This window comes from Pezoporus occidentalis, unplaced genomic scaffold (genome assembly GCF_034315485.1).
Source record: "Pezoporus occidentalis ecotype Australia unplaced genomic scaffold, CSIRO_AGI_Poc_V1 ctg158, whole genome shotgun sequence".
NCBI lineage: Eukaryota > Metazoa > Chordata > Aves > Psittaciformes > Psittacidae > Pezoporus > Pezoporus occidentalis.
In genome coordinates, this window is record NW_026913404.1 from 734411 (window position 1) to 749874 (window position 15464).

The 15464-nt window shown below is 37.3% G+C and overlaps 1 protein-coding gene across 7 annotated transcripts in view; it reads right to left on the reverse strand.

Moving 5' to 3' along the window:
• Positions 1–15464, reverse strand: part of MRTFB (myocardin related transcription factor B) — an 82940-nt gene continuing 67476 nt past the window's right edge. For 6 of the 7 annotated variants that reach the window (XM_062611821.1, XM_062611823.1, XM_062611820.1 and 3 more), the window contains 6 exons: positions 14368–15393; positions 12487–12642; positions 9488–9646; positions 9071–9208; positions 7421–7481; positions 1–5446 (listed from right to left, as the gene is read on the reverse strand). In XM_062611821.1, the coding sequence (XP_062467805.1) occupies positions 4908–5446; positions 7421–7481; positions 9071–9208; positions 9488–9646; positions 12487–12642; positions 14368–15393 (2079 nt within the window). In that variant the 3' untranslated portion in view covers positions 1–4907. The remainder of the gene's footprint in view (positions 5447–7420; positions 7482–9070; positions 9209–9487; positions 9647–12486; positions 12643–14367; positions 15394–15464) is intronic. The other variant, XM_062611827.1, reaches the window with a different exon arrangement.

The following is a 15464-nucleotide window of genomic DNA, read 5'->3' on the forward strand; positions in this document are numbered from 1 at the left end:
CACAGTTTTCGTTTTTTATTTGAGACACTTAGCAAAAATGCTGAAATATCAAACATTTCCTCGGTAGCTACAATATTGCCACTATGTACAAAATATTTGATAAATGTAGTACACATATAAAAATACAGTATGCATTACATATATACAGTACAATGTGCAAAACATATGGCATTCAAACATATGGAATTGATTTTAGGGGTGCAAACAGCAAATACAAAGGCATCATGGTTTCTTATAGAAAGGCAATACATAAACTGACGCCCTGATTGCCATAATCTGCATTTAGTAAAGTAGTGCTTAAATGAAGAGGGCCCTAGAGACAGGTGTCTATCTTCTTCTTTCCACAAAATGAGATGCTAAGACATAATTATGACTATGAAAATAAGAAGAGAAACACCTACTAGGGTTAGCATTATTTCTACTGCAAGCAGTACTGTGAAGAAAAATCCTATCTGGAAAAAAGCCTGTGCTAGTACTTACTACAAATTTCTCAAACAACAAAAACAAATCTGTACTGTTAAACATCAAAACCAGCTTTCAAAATATCTACATCCTTAATTTTAAAAAAAGTATGGATAATACTTCTGGGGACTTAATTTCCTATGCTTCAAAATACAAAGTGCCTCCTTTGGCAATATAAATGGCAATACTTTGGTTCCTATTTAAATTTTTATATTATAATAATTTATTTTAGGCTGTCTTTTGAATATCTGAGCTGTATTTTTTATAAAAATAGTGTTATTATATAGTTATTAACCATTCCCTGCTTTTTATTGAGATTTTTCTCTCATAGCTAGAATGGCTTTTTGGCTAGATTTCTAAAAATATGCACTTTTAACTTAAAAAGTCTTTAGTCAGTATGGACACTACAGAATGATGTACGTGTCTGTTTTTTGCACTTTTTATTTATTCCTAGCGAATTGGTATAAAAGGAATATTTGAGATTACTTCAGATTTTATGTATGCTCTTTATTGGCTATGTGTATACTATATGCAACTCCATTCCACATTATCTCGTGTTAAAAGCCATCTGTAGTATGGTCTATAAGTCATCAAAAGGTGACTTAATAGACCACAATATAAAGTTTCAACAGATCATTAACTAGAGATAAATGAAAGAATTTTTTTTTCCAGTTTTAATAGGATTTGCTTTAAGTTTATAATACACTGAAGATGTCATCCAAATAACAATAGTTTACATTGGTGAGCTGTACTGAGTTTGATTCAATAATGCCCTTCCAGTTACATGTATTCTGTGATTGCATTTTCTCTGTCTTGAAACAGTTCAGCAGCTTGTGCCTGGTTTCCAACTACAGTGCCTGTGCTTTTCAGGCATCTGAATGTTTGAGATACATAACATCGCAATACATTTCAATTTTAACATTGAAACTTCCATCTTGATCACCTGCTTCCTTGAACATAACTCCTGGTGGTGAATTTAGAAGTACCTTGGAAAGAAATTTCATTATTAAGTAGTGATTATTTCTAAACGCTGTGGCAAGCTGTTGCCTCAACTTTTTAAAGGTCTGATTCTGCAAGCCCACATTGCTGGATTAGACTCTAAATTTCTGTAGCGAACCACTGCCATAAATACATTTTATTCTCAGAGAGAACTGCTATATTTATGACACCAAGATTTCTGAAATATTTATAATGTTAAAAAAAAAATTGCCTGTAAACTTACTTGCCTTAACTAATGCTGAATGGCACAAAAAGTGCATAACCAATACCATTTCTGTATTAAATGCAGGATGTCACTCTTGACTTGCCAAACATGTCTGAGCTCTCTCAGTGTCTAGAAGTGTAAACGCCAACTTTTGATTTTCACACTGATAAAATGGCATTCCTAATTACTTTGAAGGATCTACTAACAACACATTTGATGGGATATGTTCCATCAGTATACTGCAGCCATTACATGGCAAATTTAGTGCCAGTGCATTCCTTTTGCAACTGTTCTCTTAATGAGAAGTATTTAGTTCTGCACAGTCATTCGAACTGCACGGTCATGATTAAATTTCTAAAGATGTATTGTACTTGTGTGACAAAAATTGTCATGTAAAGCATGCACACACAGAAGTCTTAAGCAAACCTATTTCTGCCATAACAGGCATTGTAACTATGGCAAATACACATTTCAGAACAAAGTCTAAAGCAAACCATTATATATAAGGTTTAATACACAAGTCTGAAATGTACAAAAAAATAATCACACATTCCCTACACTAGAGTATTTGTACTTCAGAAACAAAAATGATCCCTTAATTTTTTAATTTTTTTTTTTCTTTTTTTCAAATAGAGTAGAAAGCTATGCTGTACTGATAACAACACATCTCACCTGCTTGGGTTTATTTCTGCACACAGATTCCTATGGATTAGTTAACATTCTACACTGTCAATAAGGATAGTTTTGTAGCAAGATGACTTTGCCAGTTTTAAGCTCTATTTACATGCACATCAAAATGACAGTACAGTTGCTCTAGGTTTATCTGTCCTCTAAAAATTAATTTACTTGCTTCTTAATCAGAAGGCAGGGTCAAAAAGGGCTAACTCTAACCACATGTACGTGGTATGATATCTGGTGTATTACACACAATAAATTGACAGTACTGCAGAACACTAAATTTCATTCAAAGTTGTCCTATCAGACCAAGAGTCCTTAATTGCTATTCTCTTAACAGTTGAGGGCACTTAGTATCTCAGAGTATTAGCTCCAAAGATCATATGATGAAAAGGAATGCAAAAAGTTGAATGTGTTTGTTCAGCGTTACTGGAGAGTCCTATACTATGAAATTTTAAGGCAGACAGTCCATGTGTAATATTGTACTCAAGTATTGTAGGCACAGCAAGAAGCACTAAGGAAGGATGTCTTTCAGCTTCATCTTTTGTTGTGAAAATCTCCACAGATTGTTTTTCTTTACTTAGTTTTAGATTAAAGTAAATCCTGGCCTGTAAAACTACTGAAGATACATAATGGTTTAAAGTGCTGGTAGCTGGATATGACGCAAACATATGATGCCAGTTTAAACCCTAAGCCACTGATATAATCCACTATTTTATCTGAAGCCAATGGAATTGTGTAATATTAGTAAACCAGGCTGCATTGTGCATCTGGAGACATAAATTTGCAGTTAATTCCACAACACTTTCTGACAACAGTATTTTGCTTCATGTTACCATGACACTGTAGTGATTTTCATAAAATGTGACAGAGGTCGTTAAATAGTTAACAGCTACTTTCTGTTTTCATTATTTCTTTCATACTCTGACACACATCATTACTCTAAGAAGTAAACAAAAGCTTCAGGGCTTTTTTCCATTAGTTTCTACAAAATTTAATTTTTGAAAGATAGTGGTGAGGAAGGAATTCTGCAATGAGCTCAGTTTTCAGACTAGAAAATACGATCCCATTTCCACTGTTCAGGAAATAGGGGAATTTATCTTAATTTAGGAAATCCCTAGTAGGAAATAATTCCAATTTTATATCTGATTATCAGCCTACATCATCTATGGCAACATTTAACAGCTATCACCTGAGAGACAAGCATAAAATGTCAGAGTATTTTACTTCTGTTTGCATTTTGTGTTGTTTTTTTTTTCTTCCACCTGCATGCATAATAGACTGAAAAAAATTACTAAGGGCTTAAAAATAGTATTTCCATGTGCTGTGCTTTGAGGTAAGAGCTTAATTTTTGCAATTATCTATTTCAGGTATGAAATATGTCTTACCATGAAACAGTACATCCTGATACTGCTATTTAGGATTCTCACTGAGCAGCTTCTCTGTTTAGCTTCCCTGATGTTATGTAGTGGTAGACAAAGCTGTTCAACAGATAAAGTATTCAATAAGAAATGATGGCTGTCCTGTCAGTACTGTCCCTGCAACTCGGTCTGATCCTGCAAACATCTTTTATTGAGGGCACTGGGATAGATGCTTGCAGGATCATAATGCACAACAGCATGAGTTGAACTTTTCTACTTCCTCAAACTGTTCTAATATGCTGAGATACTGGATTCAACGATCTAACAAATATCCTCAAGCACACAGTAAATTAGGATATTTATTACTTCCATTACAGTAATCTCTTGTTTGAAGACCACTGTTCCCCTCTGTTTGCAAAAATAAACTATACAAAGTTAAAAGAGTATACAAATAACTGTCTGATATACAGATTAAAACCTAGTTATTAAATCCAGAGCATCACTATAGAAAATTCAGTGTTCTCAATATTACCTGGCGTAGCTACAGTGGATTTCTTGCAGTTACACTTAATATCCCTTTGAATGCGGTTAAATTCTTCCCTCATGATTAAAGTATAGGGGAAGAGTTTAAAAAAACCACAAAACCAAAATATAAAAACAATTGAACAAATTAAGAGACTAGATATATGAAATTTCACTGAACCAGCCAGTGCTTCTACTTGCCTTTGCCCTCACAATTCATTTTGAACCTGGCTCAGGCTATCCACAGGAACAATGAAGTGCAGCGATACCTCCCCCTCCCCCAAACATTTGCTCACTGTGTTAATACAGTCGGTTGAAATCTGACTTTTTCTTCTCTAAGTTTAGCCACATTGTGTTTCTCATTTAAGCATTATAAAGTCAAAGACATAACTTCTTTCTTAAATATCTGTGATGTATTTTACCTTGGGGTACTTTTAATCAGTAAGTATAATCATCCTTTCTTGAATTATGAAATACAGCTTTCAGAGGGCCCTGATCTGCATTACTGCTAGGAGCATAAAGTAATTCACTGTTGTAAACTTGAAAATCAGTATGGAATTAGCTTCAAGCATTTGTTCTTCCAAATATTACTGTCTTAATTTATCTTAACTGCAATCAGAATAATATAATAATGGACCTCTGCTGTAAAGAGACTCACAGGTTGTGTTCTCATTGGCTACAGCTTAATCCCAGTGCAACTGTAGATCTTGCGGATCTAGAAAGTCAGTGGAAAACACGCTGGGGGCAGTAGAACTGAGAGGAGTGAGTCCCGATGAGGAGCTGGGCATTGTGATGTCTAGCCATTCCATATTGTCCAAATTCGCATCAGGAAGGTCAAGAGACAGGCAGGAATTATTACTGGTAAACTGGGGGTCGGATGTTTCCATGGGTGAATGAGAGTGATCTAAAATGCTGGAGTGATTAAGTAGATCATTCTGGAGGTCTTCAATCAAAGAAAATGACTCTCTGTCCTCATTACTGCTTGTCAGTTGAGGAATTTCATTACCTGATGGTAAAGTTCCATCCAAGAGGGCTTCAAGTTGGTTTTCCAAACTTATAGACAAGCTGGTGGTTGGTTCTAATGACACAGGAGGAGGGGCCATTTGTATTTGTGGTGGTGGGCGGGATATCACTGTGTTCACTGGCATTGTAGTGATGTTGGCTGTTACTGGTCTCATTTTAGAAATGGGAGATGGTTCCTCCTTTATTGGAAGGGTAATCTCTGTAATAAAACCAAAACCACTCCACTACTGAATACAGAAAAGATAATGACATATCCTTAGGCTTACAACATCCACCCCTTTTTTTGCACACTTTGAGATGCTCCCACAGTGAACTCAACGGAGTAGGAGCAATTTTGCTGTTCTGATATATTAACCCTACATACATAAGATTATGTCAGGTACTCTGTGAACAACAAAGTATTTTAAAACAAGTTCCAGAGTTCTGCTCTCAGTAATATTTCAGCCAATCAGAATATTTATATTGATGAAAAAAGGAACAATTTTCTAGATGTTAACTTTACCTCATTAATGTTTATAGTTCTGACTAACCAGAATAATTATGGAACCAACACATTTTCAATTTCCAGTTCCATCCCTGTTTAGTACTATGTCCACCTTGATGATAAGAGTCACAGAGATCAATCTAGGATCTAAAACTACTCTTTCTGTCAAGAAGTTCCATATAAGATAGTGATATTAACAATAAAAGGAAAAAAAGTATAAGTTCCAATTAATTCTTATACATTAATGTAATCCAAAAGTAGGATTAGACAGAACATGGAAATAAATCCTCTAACACAGTTGATGTTTCTGCCAGCAAATGTACACCTGACAATGTATTTTGCACCACTTTTCCAAGCAAATCACACATCCTTAAAACCTGTAAGAGCATCTATTAAAAGGATTACTTGGTAAAAAAGCAAAGCATTACTAAATGGACCCTCTCACACTCTTGAGGTGCCTTAATAAACTAAGTATTTTTCTTTGTAGAGCTCACTTATGTAAGTACAAGAGGCCTGAATACTTTACTCTGGTTTTCATTAAGATGATCAGGAAATAGCTGCCTTTTTATTGCAACTTCACAAACCTTCAAATAGGTTTAGTAACGTAACACTTGAAGATCTAAGTATCACAGTATCACAGTATGCTAGAGATTGGAAGGGACCTCGAAAGATCATCTAGTCCAATCCCCCTGCCGGAGCAGGAACACCTAGATAAAGTAAGCACAGCAATGTTTCCTACATCCTCTGTTCCAGTTCAAACTACCCATGCAATATTTCAATAAAAGCACTGACAGCATTCTTCCATTTAGCTTGAGTTGTTCACTGCACAGGTCACTTATCTCAGTCTGTCACTGTCTACTCCATTTTCTTCAGCTGACTTTGCAATTTGCTTTGAAAAAGAGAAAATACTACAATGTTTAGAATATGGCTAAAATCTTCTAATAGCCCACAATCAGTCACTTCTGTCGTGGCATTCATGGCTGTCAAGATCCTTATATGACAGTATTACAAAACATTAAGTTAACTGAATTGCTCAGCACCAGAACATTTCCCAGTATTGGAATGGCTTCTTGGTCTCCAAAGCCTAATTATGCCTGAAAGCTGCCTCCTACTGCAAAGCTACCTTTGTATGTTACTCCGGTTATTTCGTCTGCTTTCTGATAGCTTCCTTATGTTAACTGACAAAAAGTTTTTATTCATCAATGCCTTGATGTAGTTCATACATACTCTTTCTGGTCATGTGTCTTTGATGTTTAAGAGCTGATAATACGTGGTTATATTTAATGAAATTTTAGTATCAATATTGCTTTAACTCTTACTCTATTTTTTGTGTAATTTCAATATATGTTATACGGACTTGCTCAACTTTTTCAATTTTGATAAAATACATCTGTGGTAACCTAAGGCATTCTTTTCATCGTTTGAATGCTGTGGATTATTACAGAGGTCTGCCTGGGCTAACTTAAAAGCAGAGAAGTTCCACAGCAGTTTGACTGCATGTGTTTTGGTAACTGTTGCCTTTAATAGATAATTAATGCAAACTTTCAGAAATACAAGTTTCATCCAGTTTGTAGAGCTTCTGTCTCCTCTCCCTGGGAGAATTCTATCTTTTCATTCATTTCAGTATAGTACTGAATTTTTATTCTCAGGTTTTTAATCTCTGTATCAGACAGACGTCACTTAGCTTACCTCCGCTCTTGATGAGAATATCAAAAAGATCATCCATCTGCTGACTGTGCGCACTGGAAATCTGTAATGCGTGAGAAAAGAGTTATTCTTTTTCTTGTAGTGTTTATGCCTAAGGTGACTGAGCCTAACACTTTTCAATGGTACATTAAGTACTAACATATGATCAAGACTAAAATTATTCATATGAAACTGTCAATCTAGAAAACAGAGAAATAGTTTGGAGAGACACTTGTGAATCCCTGTGGTCATTTTCAATACAACAGAATAGGGAAAAAAATCTGTAAAGCAAGACAGATTTCATGAAAGCAACCCAGAAGAGAGGTGCTGAAAACTAGGAACAAGAAGGACAATTACTAACCCTGTCTTGTACCAGGGTAAGTATCTGCAATAACTGCCGTGCTCTGGGGGGTGCACCCTGAAATGTTTTCTCTCAGAGACAGCCTGTGAATAGCCATCATGCAAGATGCATTTTGTTAGGTATGGTTTTGTTGGTTGTTGCCTTGTTTGTGTTTGGTATTGTAGGTTTGGGGTATTTTTTTTTCTTTTTTATCTTTTTTTCCAATCTGTAGATTCATGTTCTTTTCTTTTTTAAAGGGGAGGGGAAGCTTTCATCAACTGTTTATCTGTTTGTTTTAAACAGCCATCTCCTGAATATCTGAACCTTAAGCAAAAGTTTAAAAAATCCCCACAAAACCATTCTTTCAAAAACTGTCCAGGAAAAATGGAGACTTTCATGATGGTCTCAAAAACTAAAACAGTGTTTTAAAACACTGTTTTACTCTGGAGATGGGAAGTAATTTGTTATACTCTGGTATAACTCTGTTATAACCTTTGTCTGGTATAACTGTTATAACCTCGTGTAACTCTGGTTATACTGTGGAGATGTGAAATAATTTGTCATCCCAAGATCTAGCTCCTGAAGAGAGGCCAGTGGGGAGGCTAACTGGCAGTCGGTCATGTAAGACCTGTGTGCGTTCACTGTGAGGATGCCTCACACATGCCAAGAACATATGGAACAGCATTAGAAACTCATGCTTCTGTCTGAGTGTCTGTCACCATGAAACCAGCAACCAATAATAAGTCACTTCAATACCTTATCTTTTAGAATAGTTCAGAAGCACATGGGGTTAGGGATGCTCATTAGTTTTGTTTGCAACTCTCCTCCAACATGAAAGGGTATTGTGGTAAACTGACAAAGCAATCTGTAGAATTATTCATCAAGATCACTAAATATATATTCTTTTCAGGCAAGCACCTGGGCTCATGTATATAACGTCTGCCTAAATGTGTATAAACACAAACACATTCTCGTCAAGTTTACTTGAATTTACTTTCTCTTTTAAGCCTGAAGTTTGGGTATCATACATCCTTGAAACAAGTTGGGTAAAGGTTAGCTATTAAGTAGCAATAGCAGCATTATCCCATTACATGTATTGCCAACTGAATACTGTAAGAGTTACTTACATCTGTCTATTCCTTTAATAAAAAAGAATCATGAAACGGGAGCCCTGTAGTTAAATGCAGTTATGAAAACAGTAACAGGGTATGTTAGACAATCTTGACACCAAACAAGTACTAAAATAAGCAATGGCTGTGATAAATCTAAAGAAAAAATATGTTTTTAATAGACTAAAAGGAGAAAATAACTACCTCACGGTGCGATGTCTGAATATTGCGGGTCTGTTTTATGGCCTCTTCATACCGAGGAGGATCTTTTGTCTTGGATACTGTGTTGTTGAAGAGGGTTTGTTGAACAATATAAGGCTGGGCTTGAGATGGAGAACCAGGCTGCATGAAATAACAAAACAGTGACTAAACAATAGGCTTTAGTGAATTCAAGCAGACCAAGTTCTACACTGATTGTATTGTCAAACTGATCTACATACTAACAAATATCAATAATATAGGTAATCCGAGGGATAAAATAGTAATTTCTTCACACGTACAAACACATATACATTATTAAAATCTACAAAACTTTCTTCCTCCTTGAGTGAGCTGCGGTATGTACTTTAAGAACAATAATATAAACCTGAACTTTATGGAACATAGTGGGGCTAACCTTACCTTATTAGGAGTTGCAGGTCCATTCTGCACAGAGGGGACCTGGTTACCACCAGTGTGAATGTTAGAGTTTGATGTCTCGTTAATAAAAGATTGTGAAGGTGTTGTAACTGGTGCAGTCTGATAGGAAAATACTGTATTTGATGTGGTGGGTGGAAAAACCTGTAAAGGATTAATACATCAGTCTTAGGTTGTGTTGGGTTTTTTAATTAATAACATTGGGTAAAAGACATTAATAAATTTTAAGACCTGCTTGTTTAAATTCCCTATTAAGGGAATGTTACCTGTACTGATTTTTATCTCTGGTGGAATAATTTGTAAATCTAGAACAATTACTGTTTGAAAGAAACTTTGTGCTGTGATGTGGTTTCATTCATCACTGATAACTAAAAATATTTCCCTGCAATTTTTCAGGAAGCATGAGGAAAGTGCACTAATACAATTTTTCCCAAATACATTCAGCAGAGTATGGAACAGTTTATTACAGGCTACATGATTTCCCCACCTAGTGGACAGTCAAGAAAACTTATTTCTGACCTGATAAAAACCTATAGTCTATATAACCTGTCCTTGCTTTAAGATAGAATGGTTTGGTTTGTGCCATATAATTCTAATTTATTTTATCTAAAAATATCTATGAGTAGTGAGGGAGAGGCAAAAGGTATAAGTGATGAACTTGGGTATCAACTATAAATTTGGTTACTGGTATATAAACTTTTTATTTCTTTGACTGATAGTCCATACAGTCACTGTAAATGATTTCCAGCAGTATCCTGCTTCTTGTATTTTTAAGTTAAAGGGAGAGAAAGAGGGGCTATGAATATATGAGTATGCGAGACTGTATCACTCCCAGATACCTTTATGACAAAGGTGACAAATCTTAGATCAGGGATGGAGATTAAGCTATGATAAGCTTAATTAAGTCTGCTGTGAAAAGGTTTGATCCAGTTTTTTGTTAGCTCCCTCGATCATCTTTTCTGTGTGAAAACTTGTACTTTCCACCTGTCTGGCACTGGGGGGAATGGCTGAGGAGATGTTTTTCAGTTCATTCAGTAATGAGACGAGGGCCATGTGGTAGCTACAATGTGAAGAGACATCTCAAGTGTGCAGGAGAAAAGAAATGGAATAATCAGATGGTTTACATAAAAATCTAAGCTACCTGAGAAAGTTTAGACAGATTCAAGGGAAACTGGTTCTGGGAAAAACCTGTTTATAGAGGTGATAACTATTAGGAAGACCAACTTCACTAAAAAAGGTTAAATTAGGAAGTAGCATTATTCACTCACAGTTCATGAGCTCAATCTGCCTGCTGAAATAGCCAACCCTCATGAAATGCAAACAGCAGAGAGGTAGAGCTAATGCTCAATGCATAAAGACTGTCCTGATGTGTTGTATCACATCAGTATCTTACACTGATGAAAAAAGCAGTGGAATTATGTTGCTGGTCTCCTGTGTAAGAGTTGGCAGTAGATGTGTGAGAGAACCAGCTAGGACTGGCAGGCGGCTCAGCTCCGGGACAGCTAGATGCAGGGGGAACTCTGCTGGAAACTGTGCTGTCTCCATGACAACTGTTCTGTATGGGGGAAAGACCAGAGGCTTCAATCCTTGATTATCTCCTGCAATCATTTCAAGGAACTTGTAGTCGGCAGATGAAGCAAACTGCTAGTTTGGCACAAGTATACACCTTAGGATGACTGGAAAATTTCTATATGGGACTTGTCAAATTAAAGAGGTAAGATTAGCCAGCCCCTCACCAAATGCCAGGGAACCTGGATGAGATCTCTTTTTGGGTCAGGTTTGACTTCTGTAGGATAAGCTCAGTGTTGATGAAATGAAACAGACTGAACAAGCAGTCTGAAGAGTGGTGATGCACATTTAGCGTGCTCCCCTTTATTAGCCAGGCATGTAGAAAATGGCAGGGCGTAATTGTACATCTTTTGAGGTAACTTTTATCTAAACAAGAGCCTTAGCAGAAGCAGATTAGAGGACACTGCACAGGTAGAACATGGTTTTTATGATGCACTTTTGTAAACTGAAATATAAACTTTGAAGGCTTAGGTATTTTGTAACAGTTACAGGAAAATTACTGTAAAAATTAGCCTCTTCATCTTGAAATCTCAGTTGTTTCTGAATTACTCTTTCCTTGAGACAGGCTGAAAAACCTTGCCTAGTGATAGTACTAACTAAGTGATAGGAGCCCCAGAGTTGTTAGCACCACTAAGGAAGCAATAAAGGTATCCCTGAGTCTCTAATAATAGAGGTCAGCCTGAAAGAGGCTCAGAGGAAGAGAAAGCCCTTTCTTTTGTGATGACTGGTGCTGTTGGATTGATCTGTGTTACCATATGAACATGACTAGACTGGCACTCTCAGGTGTGCATCCAGTGCTATCGATGTCTGTTTTGGAATGGGATATTACAGAACTGACTGAGGAAGAGAAGGATCTCTCTGAATCACTGTCTGCATTACTCAAGAAGAGAGGTATCATAGGTATGTTAGGGTTCTGACTCACTGGAATTGCATCCTCAGTATCTGAGTCCATAGCTTTCTTAGCAAGTAATGATGAAACCAACAAGGAAAGCAGGGAAACTAAAACGAACTCATTTAAAATAATAAATCTCTGAAGACATAGGGAAAAGCTTTCTCTTAAGAACTGCCTACAGGAATCCTCCATTTTGAAGCAGCAGCAAATAAGAGAAACTGACTAAAATACCTGGTATACCACTTCTGCCAAGCATGTGGAAGAATGTAGTTAAGAGTGGTGCCAGAAGACTACCAGTAAGAGAAAAAGTCCTTTAGCCTTCCTTATTTATTTTCAACTGAAAAACAAAGTAAGTCCTGCATGGACTAAAATGTTGGAAAGAGAAGTTGCAAGCCCATTGTATTACACAGAAAAACATGGTAGAGAGATATTAGGTGACCTGACCATTTACATATGATGCAGATGACACTGCCTAGAATTAATTACACAACTATGTATCTTAACGCTTGTGCTATCCACAAACCTTTCTGATTTGTTGCGTATGACCAAGTGCGTGCTGCGTGATGGTGTTTTGTTTTGATTGTGGAGTATGCATCTGAGGTGCTGTCTGGACCACGCCAGAGGAAGAAACAGGAGCAGGTATTTGTGATGGGGTCTGTATTCCAGCTTGTGATTGAGCCTAAAGGATGAAGATAAAATATATGCATTATTCGTATCTCACAGTAAATTACATAATGTAAAAATCTATTGCATAGATTCTGCAGAATGGCAATAGTGTGTATTCTGGGAAGGATGAGTGTGAACTGTGTATAGGAAACAAAATTTTTACTCTGCTACTGGTGAGTTCCCAAGTAAAAGGTTTTAGAACGTTTACAGAAGATAAAGTGGAGAAGATTAAGTGAAGAGCAATGAAAATAGTATAAGAGACAGAGAGAGCATAACCAGCAAGAAAGGATTATAAGAACTGTGTTTGAATAACTAGAAAGACAAAACTGATGATGCAAGAAAAAAGGTTGTTTTTAAGATGATCATAGTTCAGCCTGGAGAACAGGCTGCATGGAAACCTCAGAGCAGCCTTCTAGTATCTGAAGGGAGCTTACATGGATGCTGGAGAGGGACTCTTCATCAGGCACTGTAGTGACAGGACAAAGGAGTGATGGGTTTAAAGTTAAACAGGGGAGATTTAGGTTAGACAGACAGAAGGAGCTCTTTCCTTCTTCTTTGTGAGGGTGGTGAGGCACTGTTACAGGTGCCCAGAGCAGCTGAGGCTGCCTCATCTTGGAAGTGTTCAAGGCCAGGCTGGACAGGTCTTGGAGCAACCTGGTGTAGCGTGTCCCTGCCCATGGCAGGGGGATGGAACTAGATGATCTTAAGGTCCTTAACCCAAACCATTCCATGATTCTATGATTCTATAGTCAAAGTAGTTTTTAATGGCCACTGAAAGGCAAGAAGCATGTCTAACCCCAGGAAAGAAAATTTTAGCTGGTAGTTAGGAAAACTTCAGCAATATCAGTGAAATGAAATACCAGAAGCTGCTGCTTATGGTTGTTAAGAGAATGCTAGCAGGATTTCAGAACAATTTAGACAAAGATCTGTCTGGCTGCATACCTACCAGGAACCACCTCTTGCACTGTGGACTGTGCAAGAATCAGAATTTTACAGTCCTCATAAATGTTGCTAAGTGCAGCTGTGCACACACAGCACCAAAGCCTCAGGCCACAGCAGCCAAGTACAAGCTGGGGCTGAAAGAATACTTTGCTGGCACAATAACCATGTGGGTGGCAGGAGATTTCATCTAGTCCCAATAATAGCACTGGGTATCTACCTTTGACCAACATGTTAAACTGTTTCAGTTTGGTACGGTTACTCTTAAACCTCTTCATTTATAACCTATCTTGGTTTATGCTGTATTTAGTCACTGTGATACTATAATCAGTCTAGAAATAATATTTGTGTAACTGTGTTTTTACAGTTCCAGTAGGGTCCTACAACCTACCATTCACGTTTTTAACTACGAGCCATCAGCACACAAGAGGTTCAAACACCCATTTTGCAAACAGGGATATTCAAATTAAAGACCTGGGTTTACAGCTATTACAATTTGGGGTTAACAACCTGGTAGCATATGCTGATATAAATTAACACCAACTGTGCATGAAGACAGTGCATGGAAAGGCAGCTACTTTTCAGGAAAGTATCTGGGAACAAAAGTTGCAAAGAAAGCAAGCACCAGAAGTTAGAAAGAGATTGGCTCTTAAGTCTTTCTGCCCTTTTACCTAAAGCAGAAAAAAGGCTAAGCCTGCTTTTTAAGTTAATCTTATAAGCAGCACATTTACCTAATTATAGTAAGTTATGCAAATAGTGCCATGCAGTTTCCATGATGGAAAAATAAAAACACCTTTACCTGCAACTTTATATTTCCAACTGGTAGCTGCACTGCAGTGGTAGAATTCGGTCCCTGGATAGACAGAGGAAGGAGCAGCTGTGCAGTTCCTTGGGTAGTTAATAAAGCTTGAGGCTGGGCAACAACTGCAGTTTGTGGCTGCCGCTGTGGATTAACATAAAATTGAGAAATGGCATTCTGAGGTTCAGCTTTGGCCACAGGTATCTCCTGCTTGATAACAACTGCCTTTTTGGCAACTGGATTCTGGCTACTAGTATATACTGATTGTCCTAAAGAGTGACTAGCTACAGGTACAGATTGACTGCTACTAGAGCAATCAGTAAGGGCATTTTCATCTTTGACAGCAGTACTGAGCTGCTTCTGTTCCAAAGCAGCTGAGTTACCAGAAGTCTGAGACTGTTGCTGTTGTCCCCGTTTTTCAACCTCAAGTTGCATTTTCAGGACTTCCACAAGTTTTTGCTCTTGTTCCAGTTTCCTTTTGAGCTCTTCAATCTGCTTTTCTTTTTCTTGAAGCTTTCGATCCTTTTCTGCTACATCAAACTCCATGGTTGAGATGTTTCCACTACTTCGATTCTGGTTGTCATCAGCTGTATTTGCTCTTAGCGGCGAAGTACTTAAGAACTGCGATGGTGACATCATGGTCATCATTTCTGTGAAAGTATCTGCCATACTAGTGTCATCTGTGCTTAGACTAGATTGTTCTGAAGGAGAGGGAGATACAGGCAAAGGAGAGCTAATGTTTTCTGTATTCACTGCTTTGCAGCCAGGTCCAGTAGATGTTTTTTCTGGAGGAAAGCTGGATACCGTGTTAGCCGCTGGTTTATTTAGTGTTGCAACAGGAAATGACACAGACACTTCCCCAGTGTTACCTGTGGCCCCAGTAGAGGTGGCTGCTGTAACAGAGCTACTAGTAGCAACCCCATTGTTATTAAGATCTTGATAGGTTTTCAGACGCTCAATAAGATCTGTTTTTGTTCCTGACACTGGTAATCCCCTCAATTTCAACTCCATTTTAAGCTCAGCTACCTGAAATAAAGCACAACAGGAAAAAAGTAGAACTTACTTATATACATTCTACCTTATTCCATCTTAATAAT